Source organism: Varroa destructor, unplaced genomic scaffold, assembly GCF_002443255.2.
Source record: "Varroa destructor unplaced genomic scaffold, Vdes_3.0 BEIS01000007.1, whole genome shotgun sequence".
NCBI lineage: Eukaryota > Metazoa > Arthropoda > Arachnida > Mesostigmata > Varroidae > Varroa > Varroa destructor.
In genome coordinates, this window is record NW_019211460.1 from 1 (window position 1) to 22,337 (window position 22,337).

At 46.6% G+C, this 22,337-nt stretch overlaps 1 protein-coding gene across 2 annotated transcripts; it reads left to right on the forward strand.

The window, feature by feature from the left end:
* Positions 1–10,080: 10,080 nt before the first annotated feature.
* On the forward strand, positions 10,081–22,337 carry LOC111254499 (uncharacterized). Of its 2 annotated transcripts, XM_086974092.1 has the most exons (10): positions 10,081–10,544; positions 11,623–11,843; positions 16,158–16,466; positions 16,583–16,827; positions 16,938–17,367; positions 17,478–17,877; positions 17,987–18,967; positions 19,182–20,304; positions 20,425–20,598; positions 20,703–22,337. In XM_086974092.1, the coding sequence occupies exons 3-10, from the start codon at positions 16,254–16,256 to the stop codon at positions 20,956–20,958; spliced, it is 3,822 nt and encodes a 1,273-aa protein (XP_086830218.1). In that variant the 5' UTR covers positions 10,081–10,544; positions 11,623–11,843; positions 16,158–16,253; the 3' UTR covers positions 20,959–22,337. The 2 variants fall into 2 exon arrangements, with proteins under 2 accessions (XP_086830218.1, XP_022671135.1); XM_022815400.2 differs by lacking the exon at positions 11,623–11,843.

Sequence of the window (22,337 nt, forward strand, 5' to 3'; positions counted from 1 at the left end):
TGTAACTAAACGATCGTTCCAACTAAGATACACTGTGGGGCGTTATTTCATTAGGAGAGATTTCCTGACTGCATTGGAAAAGTTTACTGCTATATGTGCAGTTGTGAGATATACGGCTGCGACGCTAGCCGTAACACGTGTATATTATTAACAATACACAATAGTTACATCTGGACGTTTTTAAATCGCGTCTCTTTCATGTCTGGTCCCTTTTGTATAGATCTTATATTATCTTCTTCGTTATAGTCTCCTTTTAGGACTCAGTCCCCTATTTTCTTTAACTTTGATTGCTAACCCCCAACACAATTACTTTCGGTTTCCGTTAACTCCTAGCAGCTTACGAGTCCCACCGTCTTTTTGCTTCGTACTGTATTTGCTAGGACTGCAGTGGTCATCCCTTGCGTATTTTCGCTTTTCTTCCTTTCCTAAACGAACCGCTTAGCTATTGTGCGCGGGACTCATTTTCTCGGCTAATTCTCTTGGAGCCAATCCAGCTGCAAAGCCTATCCAGACGCCAGTCAACCCCTGCAGTCGTGTGGTATCAGCAAGTGGCGAACGCAAACTCTTTCCTGAAACCCGTTTCTCTACGCCTGCGCCACGGCTCTCACCATCCCAAAGTCTTGCCCAATCCAACTTTGAAGTATTCCCAAAGCGGCACTTTCCATGCGTGCCTACCCCCCACTCGTTTTCTTCCTCCAGTCAGCCTTTACTCGTTCAGTCGCTTCGTGGTTGGTTGAGGGTGTTAACAAAGGAAGTGGAGGTGGTCGACGCCGAGCCTAAGGGGAACTATTCTCCGAGTCCGACCGTCCTTCCTCAAATGCCATCGAACCTGCTGCACCCCCCCGCCCCGCCCCGCCCCTCTGCCGTCTCTCAATGCCTTTGCCTTCTTGCAATGCTTTCCTACTATCTTCCTCATCACATATTCGTTCCCGATAGCCTATTCGATCTGTTTGTGACTTTGACATGAGGTTACTGTCACCAATATTTGGCCAAACATCGTAACGAGGTTGACATTCGTGAAATTACGATGGTCAGCAAAGACAGAGGCAATATCGGATGTTTATAAACAACATTTATATCTGATATCTGGATAAAGAACACGGCTCACGTCAATAAGTTTGCCTTCGCGTATCATAACGTTAACGCGTGGAGCCCACAGCTGTGTTACGTTGCGTAATCAACAAGTTCATTTTACAAGAAAGTGCTGAAACCGTCATTGGTAATTACCGATTGTTGTTGGCCCTTAATGGAATTTCGAACAAGAGTATACATGTCGTTTAGCTATGCCTAGAGCTCATTAGCCAGAATGGAAAAGTTGTACTAAGCTACCCTCTAGCCGAGTGTTCCTTGTTTAATACTCACGTCATTTTAGCACCATAGTTGGTTCACTGAGTGACGAACGTTTTCAGAGCCATTGCCTTTTAGTTTAACCCTACTAGCTAGCCTTAGATCCATTATTGAAGGTCGTGTTGCATTTCTCTCGGCCACTCGATTTGCTCTTTGACTAATTGTCTACGGTGCATTTCTGTTTTCTTCTTTCTAGCGACGAGTTGTTGGCCATCAGAAGGCTTCCCCACTCTTAACATCGGCTCAAAGGATCACGCTTATCACTGTCAACCTCCATTTTCCTTCCAGCGGCAGTAACTTATCTGATTCCGTTGAATCTTTTCCTTCTAGCGCTGAACTGATAAGCCGAACCCGCCACAAGGGTATTTACATTCGGAGCAGGCCTTGCCTTCGATAAATATCGTTTCTGTCTAAGCTAAGCAGCCATCATACAAACGCATCATATTCGAGTATGCTATAGAAACTACCTGGCTTTCTCGCTTCGTTAGCTTCATAAGTCCTAACGCTACCGCAAAATATTCTAGAAAACACTTTTCACACAATTCAATCTAGTTAAAAAAAAAAAAAAAAAAAAAAAGAACGTACGTTTTTATTAGTGCACAGGATTAGTCAGTGTATCATCCAATCAACTAGCAGCGAACGGGTCGTGAACTTCATAGACGAACCGGTAGCACTAAGTTTTTCCTGTTCGTAGTAATGGTAAATGTCTGTCTGCTTATATATATATATATATATATATATATATATATATATATATGTATGTAAATTTTATTGTGACAGTGTTCGATTGAACTACTATGACAAAGAGGTCTAAATATTGACTTAATGGTCGTGGTAGAAAGCTCAGTTACTCCAGGCACGATCAGTATTCGCTTCTAGTTTGCCGCGTACTTCGTTGTTATTCAACAAACAAAAAACACACCGATGTACATAGTATGAACCATCTCGACAAACGAAAACGGCGAAAGGAAGGGTAATGGGTAGCAGTAATACAAGAAGTAATTTCAATAAACGTGATAGCGAAAGCAGTGCGAACAACCAACCCTCTGATTAGATCGAATGTTTCAATAAACCAGGTAAGTTTTTGTAAAATGTTAGAAACAAATGGTACAAGTTTCACTTCCGGCATTGCCATTAAGTAATCTTTCTTATAAACCTTCATTAGGAAGTTGAAAAGAAAAGATTATTGGTAATCTATTGTAGGAGTACCTTGTCGCATCGTTTGACCTTGACTGACTGTGAATTTTAGATAAAACACATTTTGTCGAATCGTAGACGATACGTCCCCTGATCCCCTGATCATGACAATGCTGAAAAGTAATAAGTAACACCTAACGCTCGTGATCACGTATAGATACTACCAATCAGCATAATATATACATACACTGTCATTCGCCATGATGGTTCAGCTACTTATTGCGACAGTCCATCGTGAAAAGAGCGGCCGAAAGAGCTGATGGACCCACCGATCTGATCCCACAGATAACTTACATGTAAGTTGACTAGACCTCTCCTGCTGTTCATACGCCCCGGGCTAGTTGAAGACAGCAAGAAGAAACTCGCAGTCAGTCGTTTTCATTAGGCGAAGCTATTTATTCTCGGGTCGCGTTGAGCTCGTCGTCGACCAGCTTGTCTATTCTTTTTGCCGTTCCCTTTACGCCCATAGAAATATGTCGGTGTTAAACTATTTTCTTGGTGTCGTCAGAGCGTAGACGGATGTCCGGAGCTTACTACGGAGCCACAACCATCGCATCCGGTGTCATAGCCAGAAAGGTCCATACAGAAGGAAGAACAGGACCGAAGAGCGGGTGTGACAGGAACAACGACGATGCAAGCCCCAGACAATCTATCGATTCGACGACCCCATTAATCCACACGGACCATGTGCGAACGCTTATTGACATCGTGCAAATGATCCTGCCTACAGTCGGCAAAAGTACCCTGCAATCTTTTCCGGTTTTAGGTTTGCTCTGGACTTTTTAAAATGCTTTGAACGCTCCCGATACAACGCGGAGAGCGCCAAATCAAAATACAACGCTTTTTCAACGGTACGGCTATCACATCGAATCTCAAAACATGAACAAGATGTAAAAAGCTTAAGAGCTGTAATTTCCATCTTGTTGCTATGTATCGTGCGCGCTTGAAATCTATAGTGATAACCACAAACGCTATCGAATAACACAGGGACTTACTGTACATATATAAAACAATAACATCAATTGGACCCGCCAATGGGAAATGAATCTTTCATGGTCGTGTCAATTACGATCACAGTAAGGACAAACGCATGAGCAGAACAGCAAGGTGTCTGTCACAAGCCGAGCCTGCTACTCTGTTGCCATTAAAAGGGAGGAAAAGCTTCGCCTGGTCTGGCCTGGCTCCCGCTGCATCCTCCAATCTAGCAACGACGACCTAAGACGACTGACCCCAGCTACGATTCAGTAAGCGACCGGGGCTTACAAGAAGAAGCCCCCTCGCTCGCCCGCTCTCCGACCGCCCGCTAGCCACCCTCTCACATGAGACTGTCGTGTGTCAAAAGAATGAAACAGAGAAAGAAATCAACGACGGTGAGTGGGCGGGCAGGCGAGCGGCCTGCTAACGCCGATGTCGACTTATTATTCATTCACACTGATATCACCACACCGGTATTTCAGCCAGCGCCGCCATTTCTACTAGTATCGTTGTTACTCGCTACTTTAAGGCAGTGGACGAACAAAAATTGAGGGGGAATGATGTCGGGTGTTGAAGAGTAGGCGATGACTGTGCTCGGTATAGCGCCTCGCATCCTCTTTATTCGTTCGTTTTCTTCAAGCACCTTCATCTCTATACCTATATCACTATGAAGGAACTACACATGCATCACGTGCTGTGATGCTACAGCGACCCGTCAGGCTGCTCACTGTGTGCCGAACCACCGCAGCGCCTGCCATATCATCGATGTTGTTATTATTGTTACGGTTTATAGGTGTTGATGAAGTACTATCCGTTTCTTTTTTAGCGTCTAGTAATAAAAACGGCAACAACAACACACGACGACAAATCCCAACGCTGCAAAGGGAGAAATCGCGCGATCCAATGATAGATGACAGGCAAGGCGTGCATCGATAGAACAGTACAAACAAACAACATTGCGTTGAGCGGCCGCCGAGCAACGCTAAGGATATAACTCATGACGGCGAGAAGTTGCATATAGTATATCCGTGAAATAAGCACATGTGGGCGAAAAAAAGGTGCAAAGATGTCGAGAAGAAAAGCCTATTCATCAGCATGAATGTATATAATCTCGTGAAAACGACCAATTTCATTATTTAGAAATCCGTCTCAACGAAATCACCACTCGGGGTAGGATTTTAGATCACTGGGCAGACTCGAACCTGTAACCGCTGTACCATGGATTTTTATGCCGGAACGTCTTTCATAAAACAGCGTGCGCTTCGTCAATATCCTATACTGTCTGTCTTTGCTGATGGTGAGGGAAGGGCATAACAGGTTTCGTAGCAGAAGATCGCTGAAGTAGTAAGTGCTGCGACGTGCACAGGAACATTTTGCATTTCGAAAGCTCTGATCCTGAGGTCCGCGCTAGCCTTTCTCGAATTTCGGCAATCCTTTGCCATTACAGACAATATCACACTCGTGACCTCCGTTACTCTGGATTAGTTTAGGTCGCAGGCTTCTGCTTGATTAGCTTAACATGCTGTGGGTTCGTATGAAACTGCAGTAGTAACTTGTTTGCTTACTGAACTTGAAGTTGCGTAACGGTAGAGGCTAGAAAATGGGCGTAGACTCATTTCGGTCTGGGCTGAGAGCCAGCCGTCTGAAGATATGCTTAGCAGACAGCAGTTTTAGCACCAGAGAGAACTCATTATTCATTTTGACAACAGAGAATGGTACAACCATACAACGAGAGGGTCTTTTGTGCCTGGGCTGCTTATTTATAAGATTTAAAGTCAGAGACTCTCATTAAACCCATTTCCGCTTATTTTTGGTTATGTAAAATAACTCCGTGATCATGCAATGGCCACATATTTGTAACCTATTAAATTTGGAAACACGTGAGGCGATCTAGGTTTGACAAAGGATGTTAGCGGATGCGTTTCGACTGACGCTAGGAGTCAGCCGTATGAGGCAGTGCTTGATAGAGGCGCCGGACGAAAAACTCATGCATTATTTAAAAATAACTCTTTGCTGTATAAAACATATCTGACGTCGGCAGAAGCTTGTGCCTATCAGGACTGCGTGTTATCATGTTGTATGTGTAACGAATTCCTTTACTTGGCATACGTTATATTACTTACCTAATCTTAATGGCGATTGCACGTGAAATAGTGATGTACCGCGTGTTTCAGCCAACGATCGTCCACTGTAAAGCGGAGCACTTTATCGCTAAGTGGGCTCGCCAGATGAATATCGTAAGGCTTTGTTCACAGTTATCTGATAACACCTGACAACGTGCGACGATACGTAAGATCTGTTTGAAGGTTTCTTTCCGTGCCGCCGCACGCATCGTTCCATTCCAAACAGAAGATTAACTCGAGAATTTCCTCATGCGTAGACTGCTGCGGCCGCAGCGACTACAACCCCCCTTACTAGGATTCCCCGGCCTAGCTGCAGATGGTAAATTCTACTAGTCGCTGCGCGTCGGGCTGCCCATTGGCGGGGATCAACGTGATGTCAGCGTGTGCATCTACAGCGCTGCAGTAGCGTTAGGGGGCAACAAAAGAGAATGTTGAAAATGTTCGTATTAAACGGGGGTAGCAGCAGCAGCGCCAGCAGCAGTGGCAGCGGCGGCGGCGATGCAGAAAGTCTCGGTTTTCTAGCTGCACCGTGTAGGGCGCACTGCTACATCAGATGCGTCAGCTCTCCTTGTCGACAGCCGCTGCCGCCGCCGTCGTCGTCGCCGCTACCTGCGACATCAAAAGCAGGAGTTAGGTCCTGTCTGATTTTCCCAAGCGATATGAATTATCACATCGTCACTATTCGGATTCGATAAATTATTTAAATGTATGCACGCGCGAACACACTTGAAGTAGTTGTCTCTGTGTCGTATAACTTCACGGTTACCGTATTGTACAGTCGAGTCCGCTGCAGACTGTCGCCAGCAAACGCCACTATGTGCCTGGGCAATTGTCGACGGACCGATGACTCTTAGGCCGTGTAAAATCAACGAGAGTCAGAGTACCTTTTTTACGTTTTTCCGCGTAAAATGTAGATTTACTCAATATGCATTCATAAAGTGGTCTTCTTGTGATGACAAGACCTGAGCGCAGATGTATGTGCCGTGAAACGGTATTAGCGCACAGGCTGTGCCTGTCTCTGAGCAGATTAAAAGACGACCTTATTAGTGATAAGGATCAAATGAAGGGAAAGTATTAGATGTGTACGTGTTGAAGTGTGCAGGACCTGCAATGTGCACAACGATAGTCAAAGTGAGAGGCTAGGGACGGAGAAATGACGAGGTCATTAACACTCAATTAAAAATCAGAGGAGTGTTTTAAGCAACGTTTGTAGATTCTGCGGAAAAGGATCCTGTGCTCAAATTAGTTCTCCGCCTGCGGATGCGTTCCTAATGAAACAAATCACAGCATCACTGGGTCAGTTAACGGTTACAAACGTAAATGTCATTGACCAGAGTAGTCGAGCGTACACGCTCCTCTGTTGTGGATCCACCTCTTTTCTACATACACAGATTATTTTAGGATGCATGTCTAATGGCCTCTTCCTGGGCTAGAAGCCGCCACAAAGCTCCGTACGAACAAAAGGTCGAATCCAAAAAAAGAAAGGCGCTTCCTGTTGTCAATCGAAGTGTTCCTGCGATGTTTAGTGGACATTTTTCTGCGTTGGCTACAATGAGCGACCTTTCGTCCCATTTTCCACCTTTGTTTAATAGAATTATAATGGTGATACGTGTTGTATTGTTGTTTAAGAGCTTTCGTAGGCAAAATTCTGTCGGGGATGGACTCTCTCAAAATGTTATGAACCACTTTTTTTGTACAAATATTGTGCAGTCGACAATCTAGATTGAATCAAATCATTAAACAAATACACAAAATGAATCCTGCTCCTTTTACTTTTAGAACAGTCGACAGCCGTAAACCCTCATTTTATAGCTAGGACCACCGTTGAGTTCCTGTAGAAAAAATCATGTATAGAATTGAAACAATGGCATCGTCCCAAAAGCAAAGAGAGAGAGAGAGAGAGAGAGAGAGAGAGAGAGAGAGAGAGAGAGAGATACTCGCCGAAGGTCATTACGCTTCAATTGCTTTAAACCTCTTCCTAGGGAACGTTGCTAAGGTTTACTCTCTGAATTTGTATGTTAAATGGCATGTTACTAAAACAGATCGAATCGGCAACAGGCGTGAAATATATTTTAATATCGTTAGCGTTTAGATACTTCGAGCGAATACCGGCCGTTGCCTATTTACAGTCATCGGTGTATGATCCTTAGCGACAGTCAATGGTGTAACAAAGATAATCGCCGAACTGCGAGAGTCATCATGGCGAACGGACGCACACAAAAGCAGAAGCAACAACATAAACAGCAACAATATGGCGCCGTTCTCCATCTTTACCTTCCGTTCACTTAACGGAGTTGTTCGACTTTATCGCTGCGGGCGCCAAAATGAAGCGCGCTTTGCTAGACTTCTAAATTCTCAAGTGACGGTGGATGTGTACCACCTCCCATAAATCCGCTCAAGCTTTTTTTCTTTTACAACCATAACAACTTTGGCCACGTCAAACAGCGTGCGAATGCCACCGTCGTCGTCGTCGTCGTCATCGTAGTTGGCGGAAGAAGGGGAAGAAGCGGCACCAGCAGGCGCTATCACGAGCCAAAGGATCGGACGATCAACTCATTTTATGACCTGGTAGGCGGCCACTGATGGCCGTTAAGATATCGTTTGACCAAGTCAAATTGGGGTGGGCCGCACGTTTAGGCGAGAACTCGAACAGCAATCGTCAATCGATAATATGTACCTTCCGCCACAGGAACATGCCGGTCACGTGCTTATATTATACGTATGTAATGCTGGCAGTTGACCTTCAGGAGTAAACAGCTCTTAATAGTTTCTCCAGGAGTTTACCGTCGACGTGGCTCCGATGTTAAATTTCACTTCGTGTGTTCTGTGTTCGATGTAACGAAAACTAACAGATGCCTCATTGCAACCCGCTAAATGAGCGGTATTGATTTACAACGACGTAATAAAGTGACCGTGTTTTAATGAGCAAAATTTGTATCGTTTCAACCCCGGCACATGAATGGCGCTAATTCTTGTCCCACCCTAAAGCTTTACATTCAGGGGAAGACGAAAAAGACTGACTACGACAGTGGGGGAAATCTGCTATGTCGTTGAGTACGTACTGAGCTCCGCTTAGATCTGGGATCTTCTCGTACGTACGGCATGCTATACGTGTTACGGGAAGTGGGCTATTGTTGATAAACTGCAAATTACATTATGCATGCCTCGAGTAAATTTATTTCGATCCTATGACGCCAAGCATTACTGAATAGATTAGATGAACCGAAAATATTTCGTACGACTTGCTTCTTGTACCACAGCCTGCGATAACTGGCTTCAGGGAGGCCACTCATTAGTAGCTAATTACACGTACGTACTGTTTCCCTGGTGAACGTCGTACTCATTATTCATCAGTCCTTTCATCCATCGAGCCATTAAACCTGTAAAAGATGTTCTCACCGCTACAGTTTGTGTTGGCTTCATATCGCTCAGATTTACACGTAGGCTAGCGTTCATCTTAGACGTATGATCTAATGTTGTTTGATTCGTTATCGTTTACCTTTATCCCTATTCCCTATGCACCTATCCCCTTCATATGTTCTCGTTTAGTCATTCATTCATCTATACGTAATCTAACAGCATAGCCCACTGCCTGATTACATCCCGCATATCGTTTCTGTATATACGGTCGTTAATGTCGTTGTTTTTTTGATTTCAATTATGCATTCCAGCATCGGTCGCGCTCGGCCGATTCGCACCATCAGACAGACAACAGCTCGCCGCCGACAGAAATGGCGCTCGGTGGCAGTAATTGTTTCGGCTGTACCTGGTCAGACACACACATTACTACATCACCATAGAGTTACCGGTCCGCCTGTCTGTCTTTAGCCACGCAACGCAGCTCATAGCAAAATGGCGATGATGATGCTGCTGCTGCTGTCGCCATTGCCATCGCCGCTATCGCCAGCAACAACAGCAGCAGCAGCAGCAGTAGAGGCAGTAGCATCTTTCATCTCACGATTCGTGAGGCACCCCTCATCACACAGCCATTTTCACACGCGCACTCACAGACGGACAGAGATAGACCCATCTGCATGCAACCACAAGCAGCAGCAGCAGCAGCAGCGGCGGCGGCGGTGGCGGCATAGAATGGCACGTATCGTGGCATGGTAGCGGCGCTTTTAGCAGTTCCGCGGCTCTCAGACAATAATCAGTTCAGCTCGGCCCGACTCAGCCCGCTTCTTCTAACCTCGCCCGCTCGCTCGCTCGCTCGTTCCACCACTACAGCCGCAGCCGCAGCAGCAGCCGCGCCGCCAGCAGCAGCAACAGCAACAGCAGCAGTCTCCCCTTCTCAAGGATCAGCGGCAATTTGGCCTTTGGTGGCGGCGGTAACGGCTGCGGCGGCAGCAGCAGCAATGGCGCGTCATTATGCGGCCCCTCCCATTGGGCGGGCGGGTGGCGACAGGAGCGCCCTCTGGACGGCTCGGCTCTAGCGGGCGCCACTCAGCAGTCTGCCAAAGTCGACCGAGCGGCAGTGCGCTACGGAGCTCCGCAGTAGAATCGTTAGTGTGGCGCCAGTGGCCACCGTCAGGCAACAACAGCCAGCGCCAGTCGTAACAAATAGTGGCGGACGGAAAGTGGTGGTGCTGCTGCTGGTGCAAGTGCTCTTCGACCAACTTGCACAACGCCAAACGGATACAGCGGTTGGGACAGTTTTGTGTATTGTGAAAGATATTGTTCACGTCTAGTGAATTCCCAGTCCGGATACGTTGAGTGCTAGTGTATACCCTGAGGAATACGTGCTGCTTGTGCTTTGTTACCCGATTGGATACTAATAATCATAACAAGGGTGGCTTAATCGCCCGGCCAGTGTTCTTGGATGGCTACCACCTAGCATTACGCTAGTGCAAAAAGCTTCACCTGGATACTTCACCGGACCATAGGCGGACTGGCGTTGGCAAGGTACGTGTATAGTTGTTCTATTCTGTGTAGCTGGCTTGAACATGTACGATACCATAAAAAAAAAAAAAGTTGCTTCCTTCACTGTGCAGCCAGGCGAGCCGTTGCCGCGCCGGCCACTATAGAGCTGCTGCTGCTGCTGCTGCTGCTGTTGCGGCGACGACGACGACGACGACGACCCAGATGTAAATGTAGCTTCAGGGAGTATGACGCGAATAGAATTCAAGATGGCCGGCTTGATCCTATGTCGATGAAATTCGTGATTTGAGCAGTATTTCTCACGAGTACACCTTCGGTCTATAGCACATGAACAATGGGTTGTTTATTAAAAATAAGTTATAGGTCCGAGGCTGTGCTCCTTGAAATGCAATTTCGTGCCACCCTCCTTGAAGTCGCCCTCTCCTCCAGTCGCCCTCCTCGCAGCAGCGGACGACGATGCTTCGTTCGTTGGCTCGTTCGTTTTTTCTTTCACTCTATATTGTTCGTTCTATTCGCGCCGCCGCCGCTGCCGTCGCCGTTGCCACGACCATCACTACCAGAGCGCTAGCGGACTGCCTGCCTGCTTCGTTCGTTCGTTCGTTCGTTCGATCGTTCGTTCTATCGTCAGTTCTTGATGCTGCGCTGACCGGGCTCTTCCACCATTTCACTGTGCAATGACGCTACTGCGACTACCACCGCTAGCAACAGCAGCAGCAGGGCCGCTGCCAGCGACCGACCGAACGACGACCGATCGTCCATGCCGCTGCGCGGCGTTAGTAAGTGGTACGGTCCGCTTTGGCTGACGACTTTGTTCGTCGACGCCTTACAGACACACGAATAGGTATCGGGGGGGCTGCAAGCGACGGTGGCGACAGCAGTTGTGCAGTGGCAATAATGTTATTACTATAATTAGTGATAGAAGAGGAACGGAAACAATAGTGTTTAGTAGTTGTAGTGATGGTAGAGGGTACCCTTCAGGATCGCAGTGCTTATATTGCTGTTAGTGATGATGATTATATTGTAGTGAACGTATCCGTATCTAGCGACCGGTTGCTTAATTCGTCAGTTAGTTATAGGTATGATGGCGATCATTTCAGCGTAGGCTGCTGTCATCCGCTGCTACTTGATGCTGGCTGTTCTATCTACAACAGATCTAGCAGCATCCAGTCAGTCAGCTCGTTGAACGAGAGGACAATGATGATGATACTCTTGACCAAATCGTCAGTTGGGTTCACCCAGCGCGCCAGGAAGAGACAATAGAGCGCGTAACGAGGGCGTCTTTCCAACACTGGCAATACAGATCCGCGCAGTAAAGAAGTACTGGTAAGTGACGACCGGTCTAATGTCCGAACAGTCTGACGGAGACTATCTGGCGTTGCTACAGCAGCCCAGATCAGTAGAAAGTAACTGTTTATTCAGGGAGGACTTGATCTGGGACTGGTTCATTCGTCGCCATTCAGTACACTGTAGCCCGTGGCAAGCCACGTTTGTCCTCAGTTTTCTCATGCCAGCGCTCTCTTAATCGATTCGAGGCTGCAACCACTACAGCAGTAGACGGGGCCACCTGGTGGTGGCTCTGCTGCCGCTGATGGTGCCTTTACTCTCCTCCTCCTCCTCCTCCTCCTGCTTCTCGCTCGCTCTTTCCCTCCTTCCCTCCCTCCTTCCTTCCTTCCCTCCCTCCCTCCTTCCCTAGCCGACCTCCTTCCCGTCCCGGCCTACCCCCCTCCACCCACTATCCGTTACTAGCGCGACCACTCTAGCCTGCTGTGTCCTACCCTGCTTTGCTGCCTTCGCGCATTCAACTGCCACTGCCACAATCGACGGCATCGCCAAGACCTTTGGCGACTACTACACTGTGGGGCGACGGCGGCTATCGTTTCATACCACATCGATGGAACTGGTAGCCACTGGGGACGGGGCCATCATCATCATCATCATCAGCAGCAGCAGCAGCATCAGCCATCTGAGAGGCGGCAGCAGCTGAACACGACAGGCAGGCGAACACGCCGACTCTACAGGGCAAGCACAGATTCCCCACACTAGCACTCGTTTGCCCACCAACAGACAGATAGACGCAGTGGTGGTGGTGGTGGTACATGACTCGGTCGTGGGGCAATGGGGACTGCCGGATAGCTCCATCCACTATGTGGTCCCATCGAGGCGAGATGGAACGAAGCCCCTCTTCTCCCCTGTCTCTACCTCATCTCTGTTTAGGGTCCGAAATGCTCCGGATGGCATTGCGGCCGCTGCCGGAATGAATCGTGATGACGATGGTGAATCGTCCTGTCGCTAGCGGTGTGTCGTAGTCATCGTAGTCATTGTCACAGACAGCGACGATGAGCAGATTTCTGATATCAATGGATCTCTTGAGAATGACAATAGCACTAGGATACATCTATATGTCGTTTTGGGGACTGCTCAAACGTAGCGCCCCTTTAGTAGCGTTAGTGAGGAAGAAGGATAAGAAGGGGAGAAAAAAGGCATGAACAGAGGCGAGTACTCGAAAAGGAAACCAAATGGCAACTATGTACTGTTGTCTTCAACGCGTTTACCTCATTACGGTTCCACGTTTCATCCTCTACCGCCCGAGACTGAACAGAATTCTTCTATTCTCTATGAATGTGTATTGAAAAAACAAGCTAAACAGTAATCTCAAGTAGGCACTAGCTAATTCTATAACTAGACCTAAAACTAGTTTCTGTCCTCGACTTTCTACGACAGATGGTCTTTATTCCTCATCCCGATGCTTGCGATGGACTTTAACTCACCACAAAAAGACACTAACGGCTACCGCTAATTTTGATCAAATAAAAAGTATCCATCCTAATTTTCTATTATTTTTTTTGTCTCGGAAGTTCACGTAGTTACGAATTCTGTTTTTGACTCAGACAGGATTAGTTGAATAAAACGTGCGACAACGTGACTATCCTTGCCGTTTATCCTTTTGCCCATCATTTGATTCTATAGCCATCTTCATTTCTACAACTCCAATTGTCCGTTACAGTGACCTACGAGAACCAATATCGAGGCCAATGATATAGCGGTCTATATACACCTCAATAAGATAAATTATTACGCAGCAATGCCTAGACCTGCTGTGTTGTCGGATCAGTTGCTAATTGCTTGTATCGATAATCGTGAACTGAGCTACAGCAGACGATAACAATCAGCGTCACTTGATCTTCGGTTAAATCGAATTTCTGGTCGAACATTTTCATAATGCTAGAACGTTTGCTGCGAGCAATTTAGCTTTAGACTTGAGCATTTCAACAGAGTAATGGATTCAAACCCAAACTGGTTACCATCTATTTCTCTGTGGTTTACACTTGAGAAGCCAACGTTAGCACGGGTCCGTGCTAACGTTGGCTTCTCCGCGACGGCGACTCCTGTTGATGACGTTTAGTCTGCTTTGTCGTCTTGTTGCTGTCTGAACTGCTGGACGTTCATGTGAGTCAACAACAACAAGCAATAGAAACCTGATCACGGTGATGACGCTAATGCCGTTGCTGGTCGTCGTCAATGAGCTGATTTCTTTCTACCGCCGTCTAGTATTGCTGTTGGCGTTCAGCAGTCGGCTCGCCATAGAAACAACAACAATAGCAACAGCTGTAGCAATAACCAACGAGTGGACAATAGCTGTCGGTCGCCGTGTTTGGCCGCTTGTGCCCCGACTGCCAGACACAAGCCAAAGCAGCAGCCGCAACAGCATAGGCGAACGGCAGCCGACGATGCGCTATAGCAGCGACTACGGCAGCAATTGTGGCTGCGAGTATCATCCATTTAGCCATTGCCGCGACCTTCACACACAGACAAACGACGAGAGAATAGCTCTCTGATGATCCGACTGCAGCACTCATACTTTATTGGCTGGTCGCTGCCTTCTATTTCAGGGTGATCATGTTCCTAATAAGCATCCAGAGGTCAGCTGATGCCTCTCTGCCTGGCTCCCAGTTCTAGCGTTACATTAACTATTCGGCGTCTATCGCTAGACCCGTCGAATATTTTCAGTTAAGTGTGAGCCAGTCACACTATAAGTGAGATAGCGAAAGCTCCGGGAGCAGTTTCGGAGCGAGGCTGCGTGGAAGATGTTTCTTACGTGCACTCTTCCTCTTATTTGCCAGTTCGCACGCTTATGCTTTTCCTTTCTGTAGCACAACGTGCTGTACGTATAGCAGTAGCAATAGCAGTACTAAAAGTGTAATAGTAGAAACAAAGCTGGTTGGCGTGGTCGTTGTGAAGTACAGTCATTTGCTGGTTGATTGTTCCTCCGAAGTCCGCTCTCTCTCTGTCTCTCTCTCTCTCTCTCTCTCAAATGCCGGTGTGCACACAGACACACGCACGGACGGCCATTCAGACGTCGGCGTTATTTTATAGCACTTCACCCGATCGGCTGTAGCTAACGGGTCGGCATCTCCGTTGTCGTCGTCGTCGTCGTCGTCGCCGCCGCCGCTGCCGCCGCTGCCGCCGCCGCCGCGCCGTCCGGAATGTCAGGCTGTCTCTGTGCCACAACGACAGGCTGCCGCCACCGCCTCCACCTCCGCCGCTGGTGATCGTCGCCGAATAGTTACATGCTGCTGCTATTCGCCATCCGCTATCTTTCGTCTTCTTTTTCTTCTGAACAAGAACTTGCAACGACGTTAGCTGCGGTACTCGTTCGAGCGTGCTCAAGCTGCTTGCGTTTGCCGAAGAGACTATTGTACGGTCGGTCAGTCGAACTGCTTCTATAAGAGGACGGGGAAGCGACGCTGCTATGTGCGAGACGGACGAAGGAAAGGGGGTAGAATCAAGCAGGGTTAGCTAGCAAGGCGCTGGCTGGCCGGCTGATAGGATGTGAGTGAGTTTGGTGGGAGGACCGAGAAAGTTGTGTGGTAATAGCAGGTTAGTGAGCTGAGCCCTACCCGGACGTCAAAGGACATGCAGCAGCAGGCTCTGGGGTTGGTTAGGGTGAGGGCCAAGGCTTTGTTCGTACTAAGGCCAAGGGATTTTGGAGGTTGAGAGAAAAAGGGAAGGGCGAACCGTCAAGGGAAAACAGGCGGAAGCAGCAGTAGGAGTGAAGGCCTGGCTGGCAGGCTTACTGGTTGAGCCATGTCGCTGTGGCCATGGTCCGTCAACGTACGGAAAAGGAGTCTGAGCAAAACTAGGCTCAGTGAAGCAAAAGGGACGAGTTTCTTACAGTATGAAAAGGAGAAAGAGTAGGGTCAGATCAGGACCAGGAAGAGCGCGCTTCCTACAAGGAATGGGGGAGACGGAAAAGACTTTTCTTGTCAGAGATCAAAAACGATAGATGTTCATTCCTATTTCAACCACTCCAGGGTTATTAGATGACAAACGACTGCAATCTGGATAAATAGAATGTAGACAAATAATATACATGATAATTTATGTTGTATTGCTTATTTTGATTATTTCATGTCATCTGCAGAGTTTCGGTTCGTAGATTGGCAGCTCAAAGCGGAAAAAGGTCTATTCTAGCTTAGCTAATAGAGGACAGACTAGTTTATAGACATGCAGTAGTTCATGAGCAAAGTTACGCACTCATTGGAACTACACTAGCTAGATAGGTAGAAATAAATCAAACAAAATAATGGGCGATGTGTCCATCTAACCAACAGATCGATATCTACATTTACTCTACAGCCGGTAACTTCAATGGAGTCTACATAGGGAGCACAGCTTCACAGGGGTAGCAACCCTAATCCCAAAAAGGATCAAGAAAAACCGACACAGAACGCAATGGCAGGCTCCTGCAACGGACGGCCAAATCTGGCCTCAGTGAATCCGAGCCTTACATGTGCGCTCTGCAAAGGCTACCTTGTCAATGCCATGACGCTGATCCGATGCATGCACTCATTTTGCAAAAGCTGCATCCACAGGCACCTGGATACGAGTAGCGCGTGCCCAACCTGCCAGCAGCGTGTGTTTCGGAGCCGCATGGATCTACATATGGTATGTGGAAGTGTCTTCAAGAACGGTTCTTTGTCTGGCATGACGCACTGTGAAATCTGTAAAAATTTCAAAATTTAGTGTGAATTCCATATCTTACATTATTCGTTCAACTTCAGGTGCCGGACACGACAATTCAGTCGATCGTGTATAAGACAGTGCCAGGATTATACGCCAATGAAATGCGCCGCCGACGGGACTTCTATGAGTCCCAAGAAGAGCCGACCGAAGCATTTGCTGAAAAATTGGCTTGTGGTGAAGACCGTGGATTCCCTAGCCGTAACATCTTCACCAAAGACGATAGCATATCGCTCATTCTTGAGCATCGTCAAGACGAAGTCGGATCCCAAAAACTGGATGATAGGTGAGTCGTGTGCCATTAGCAGTTATATCCCTATATAGCATTCGCTAAGCCTAGTCGTAAATAAGCATCCTCGTTCTGAAAGCAGCTAAAAGAATATTTATTGGTTTTAGGCATTTGAGCTGTCCGGCTGAAGTTCCTGTATGGGTGGTTATAAAGTTAATTAAAAATAAGTTTGCCCTACCAGCCCCATTAGCAGTTCATCTACATCTAGAAAAGAAGGGCATTAACAAATCTGGGAAAAACAGTAAACGCGCAGCAAAGGATCACGCAGAGCTGTTGGAGCAAGATCGATTACTTCTTGACCCAGATCTTACACTTATCGACGTATGTTACATTGCTGACTATAAGTTTGAAGCGCCCCTTAGACTCAGTTTCAAGTTCGTCCGGTACGATCCAAGTCTTAACGGTCGGACTCAATGTGAATCACCGGCAACACTTCTTCAACAGAAGAAACAATTTAGCGTCCCATGGAATGGCGTTTCAACCACTAGTAATGGTCACTCGTGCATAAACGGAACCGTGGATTACGCTAAGTACAAAGTGAGTAGAACTTTGTATTATATTTAGGTTAATAGGGAAATAAACATACGCTATAATGGGTTATTGTTGAATCGTTGTTAAGATGACAGTACTCCTTTCAATGTTATTAGGTGGACACAAAAAGCATCGATATGGCGCGAGGCGCGCTGCTCAAGGGTAGAATTAGCAACAACGGCGGTTCTACCAATGGAACAAACAAGAATAAAACGTACTCGAGGGCAGGTAGTACAGCTGCGACAGCTGCAACTGTTACGCATATGGGACATCTATCCCAACTCAAATCTCTACCTCTTACCGCTGTTTTAAGCAGCTGCAACGGCGAGAATACTGGCGACTCAACGGAAGAAGAGGAAGCTGATAACGACTGGGACTCAAATGTTTCAACCACCATCGACCGGACATTGACCACGCAACAACAACAACATCAGCAACAACAACAACAGCAGCAGGCGGCAAATAGCCACCTGAATCACCTAAATCATTCTGCCTCAAGTCTTCAGCCGATTAATGGTTTGTACTCTAAGGAAACAAGAGATCCCCTTTTAAAGCTACTTTATTAGAATTTAAGTTACCATTCTCAAAGTTGAACTTAATTACTCATTAATTATTATCGTTACAGGAAATGTAAACAGTTGTGGTCAAGCGTATTCCCTCAATCGGTCTCATCAAACAGCTTCTTCCATGGCGTCTCCGGTCGCCGTGAGCTCCTCGAAACATTCCAAGCTGCAGACTCTGCCAATGTTCTTAGGCCAATCTCAGATGCTGAATCCCGAAGACGACACTGGAGCACGCTATCACGAAGAAAAGAATTCGCCGATAGTCACGCGGCCGCAAGGTCTCAAGGTCACCGACCAACTTGGCCAAGCACAACCTGTAATGCAACAGATATTAGTGTCCTCGCTTGATAACAAGATGGCAAAGCCCGTCGATAATAGCAAAGCACCGTACCCTGCAGGTAACAAACAGTCAACTACAGTGCCAATGGTGCAACACTCCTCCACTTCTGTAGCCCATCAGAAGTATAGCCAAGCTAATGCAAAGGCCAGTCATAAGCCGGTTAGCGCAGCAGCAATACAAAACAAACAGATAGGCCCAAGCCATACCACTGCCAAATCTTTAGCTAACCCCCTGGCGACGTCACCGACGAATGCATCCGCTTCGATAGTAGAAGGCAAGTCGCCGACAGTACTAAAGATTAAGCTAAACATAAGGCCCAGCGCGGGTGAGACGCTTTCGGTGGCATCGCCACCATCCGTTCGGGACCAGCGCCAATCATCGGCGGAAAAAACAACTGCCGCCTCGAACAGCAACGGTGTTGCGGCAGCTGTTCCTACTGTGTCATTCCCGACGACCAGCAAAGAATACCGTTCGGTAACGTCAATCAAGATTAAACCTCTCGTCGCGCCCTCGGGACCCGTGACGCGTAAGACACCTTCGCCGCCAGTAGTGAATGCGAGAGATTCTCGTGCTGCCGCTTTGGACGCACGCAAGAAGCGAAAGCTCGAGGAGGAAGCTAGAAAACTTGATGAACAAAAAGCAAAGAAAGGAAAGAAAAAATCCTCCGCGCAGCCGGTCATTAATGGAACACCATTCGTACCCGGTGAGTGACCACGAAATTTCTTTTTGAGGAATACGCTTCCTTTTTGGTATTCATAAGACAAGCGTTCAACCTTGTTGAATTTGAACCTGTAAAACAGCTTCACGCGCTGTACAAACGAAATTTAGACTTGTTTTTTTTTTTTGTAGATGTGAACTAAATAACGACTAGCGTTACTACTGATATACTAAATATTGAAATATCGATTCTTTTGCAGTTCAACATAAGGACCTATTAACCACTCATAGCTTCGGTTGGGGTAGTGCAGCAATCCTATGGGAGTCCCAGCTTCGCATTCCTTCTCCCTTGATTGTTCCTTTTACGGTGTCCTTTGCCAGACACCAAAGGAAGTGTCTCAAGCAGACGGACAGAAAAGAGCGCTCCTTGAGCCTATCTGCAAAGCGCTTTAAATTTGCACAAGACGTCAATAAGCAGGACGTGTTTCTAGAGAGAAACTTTGGTTTGCGCAGGCAGACGCGCGTGGTGAAAGAGCCCCAAAACCGCATCTGGCGCCGACGCCGTCATGTGTCACCCCCTCCAGTGCAAGTTAAGCTGGCACCGCCCGATTTCGCAATGTCGCCCGTCCTCGAGAGTGTTTTAAAAGCCATTGCTTTAGAAGACGCAAGCGACATCAACTCGGCTGAATCTAGGACCACTCCCCCAGTGGCTTTGCGGTTCGACACTTCTGAATCAGCTCTTCAGAAGTCGGAACTTTTTTTAGAGACAACTCGTTCGGAAAACGGTACGAACAGCGACGTCGGCGCTGGCGTATTCCGGATGGAATTCCCCGGGGATTTAGGCGCAAACGGCAATACGAGCCGCGGAACACCGGTTGAAACAGCGATAGTGGCCAGTCCTGCGCCTCTTGAGCGGCGTGTCTCATCGTCAAGCAATTCTGAAGTTAAATTCAGTATCAATAGCATTCTCTCGAGTGATCTCGGTGTTGGTCATAAAAAGGCCACAATTGAAGCCAAACCCGAAACTGAACGCCAACCAAACATACATGGGATGATTGAAAGTTATCTCGCTAACTTGAGCAAATTCTTTTGCATCCTTGAATCATGCAAACCAAACGTGCGGGCCAGTTTACAAGCTGCGTGTTCTGAGAAGAAAGTTGTTTTGATAAAGATACTCGCCATTCTTCGCAACGTGAGCTTAGCTATGGCTCCTACCCAAAGCGACAAAGTCCTCGAACTTGCGGTACTTATTCAGAGGCACCTGCTAGCCAGTGATCTTGTCCGATCTGCAGGAGTGCAAAAAATACAATCGGACACGGCCTCCCAGAACGTATCAGAGTGTAATACGACGAAAAAGGCTTGCCGTATCTACGATGTAAATAGGTACGTATAATTCATCACCATTCGCAATAACAGGACAGGTTTACAGCAAGCGAATCGTTATAATTATAATAGTTCGCCTGTAAGATGACGTAACACGAAAACGTACATTTCTTTTTGTAGAAATCAACTGCCTTTAGACGGAGTGTCTTCCTGTGCAGAACAGAAGATGACACCCCCTCGTCTAGTCAGTGAATCACCGGGAACATCAGTTTCGGCGGAGCCCACGGTTCAGACTTCCACCCATCTGTGTTCGCCCACCATCGTACGCCAGGTATCTGGCCACGGGACACAGAGGTGCGTTCATCTCTCGTTTTCTATCCGTTGCTGCCTGTGATGATAATGTGTCTCTGGACTGTTAACATAGCACAAGTATATAACTGTAGAATGCGGAATTTCAGGAAACCATTTCAAATGCAAGAACTCCTCGTGAAGGAACTGGCGTCCGCGTTGAAGCGATCTATGCCCTCAAGCGAGCAGGAGCAGAAATCAGCCTTTGAACTGATCACTATCAAGCGCTCATCATCAGTAAGTAGCCTCAATACATCGGACGGCTCGGAGAACTTTGGAGACGGCGAAGTGGAACCGAACCGATGGGAAGACGTCGAAGTGATTCCACCGCCCCGGCCATGGCCCGGATGCCCATCTGAAGTGTAAACCAAACGATCGAATAACCTCAGTTACAAGTTTCTTTTATCACTTATTGGTGCCTGCGCGGTATCGATCGAGATTCGCTCGACCACTATCCAGAACTTCCAACGATGTGCTATTGTATTCCGCTCAGAGAGGACTGAGAGGACTATTCGAACCGAATTGGGCATAGTTGAACGTAGAGCATGTGGTCTGCGGCGAATCGAACGTGATTGATTGCAAATTCCCAGGATAGAAGTTATGTGTTTAACATGCGGAGTGAAGAAAACAATAAGCTTGATCTAAAGGGAGGCGCCTCACGGAGAGAAGAAGGTAAAGGCTGCTAATGATTTGTCGTTGGTCGACTGGACCCTTACAGGAGTATAACAATAGCGTAATTATTATTTATTTGAATGTGCGAATATTAACTAAAAAAAGTACACACACGCACAAAAGGAAAGAAACAGAACACACGTATGTAGTTGGATGTTGCCGTATGCTGCCGGCCTACTTTGCCTTTTTACTTTTAGCCGTTCCGCAAACATGTACTCCCCAGCTCCGCAAAAAAAAGCGATAACTAATAATAACGGGTCTACTATCTGGATAATCGTCTCGCGTCATTTGCTAACAAACACATAAACATCATTTTGCCGCACTGTGTCTTCTATTATTTTATAGAATATTTATAATCTACTAATCGTTGGACAATTAAGGTACGAAAATACCGCAGCCATCCAACATCGTGTGATAACTAACTCTAGATGCCTGAAATGCCCACCACCGGGTAGATATCACTCACGTGTAGGCAAATAGATTCCTACCAAACGCTAGTCAAATTCATATAGGAGATACCAATCGTAGAGAAGAAATGCACCTATATATATATATATATATATATATATATATATATATATATGTATGTTTCTTTTCTATATATATATATATATATATATATATATATATATATATATATATATATAATGTAAACGATAACGCTGCTAGCCTAAGGATAACGCATTCCTTCCAATGATTAATATATGGTGGTGAGTAATAGCGTGTGTGTAAGTGTCGTGTACTGTAGAATGAGTTTCTCCTGGGAGTGTTTTGTGGAAGAAAGAAGAAACTTATGAAACGTGTCTGTATGTCAATAGAGAGCATTAAGAATAACGCATTTTGCGTATTGTATATGTTAATCCTTGTCGCTACGTAATATCTGTGCGTGTGCATGTGCGAGAGAGCCCCATGTGTGAGTCCGAAGGAACAGGATTTAAAAGGACCACATATGTAATTAATTAATAAAGCAAAACTGTTTTATCGTTGCTCGAACTAATGCAGAAGGAGAGATAATGAAAAAAAAAAGATACAATATTAATGTAAATAAAAGTGCAATATTTTAATGACAACTA

Excerpts from the sequence above, each read along its gene's own strand:
- LOC111254499 (XM_086974092.1), top strand. The coding sequence starts at position 16,254 with ATGGCAGGCTCCTGCAACGGACGGCCAAATCTGGCCTCAGTGAATCCG. Across the intron at positions 16,467-16,582 it reads GCCGCATGGATCTACATATG|GTGCCGGACACGACAATTCA; the intron begins GTATGTGGAAGT and ends GTTCAACTTCAG. Across the intron at positions 17,368-17,477 it reads TGGATTACGCTAAGTACAAA|GTGGACACAAAAAGCATCGA; the intron begins GTGAGTAGAACT and ends CAATGTTATTAG.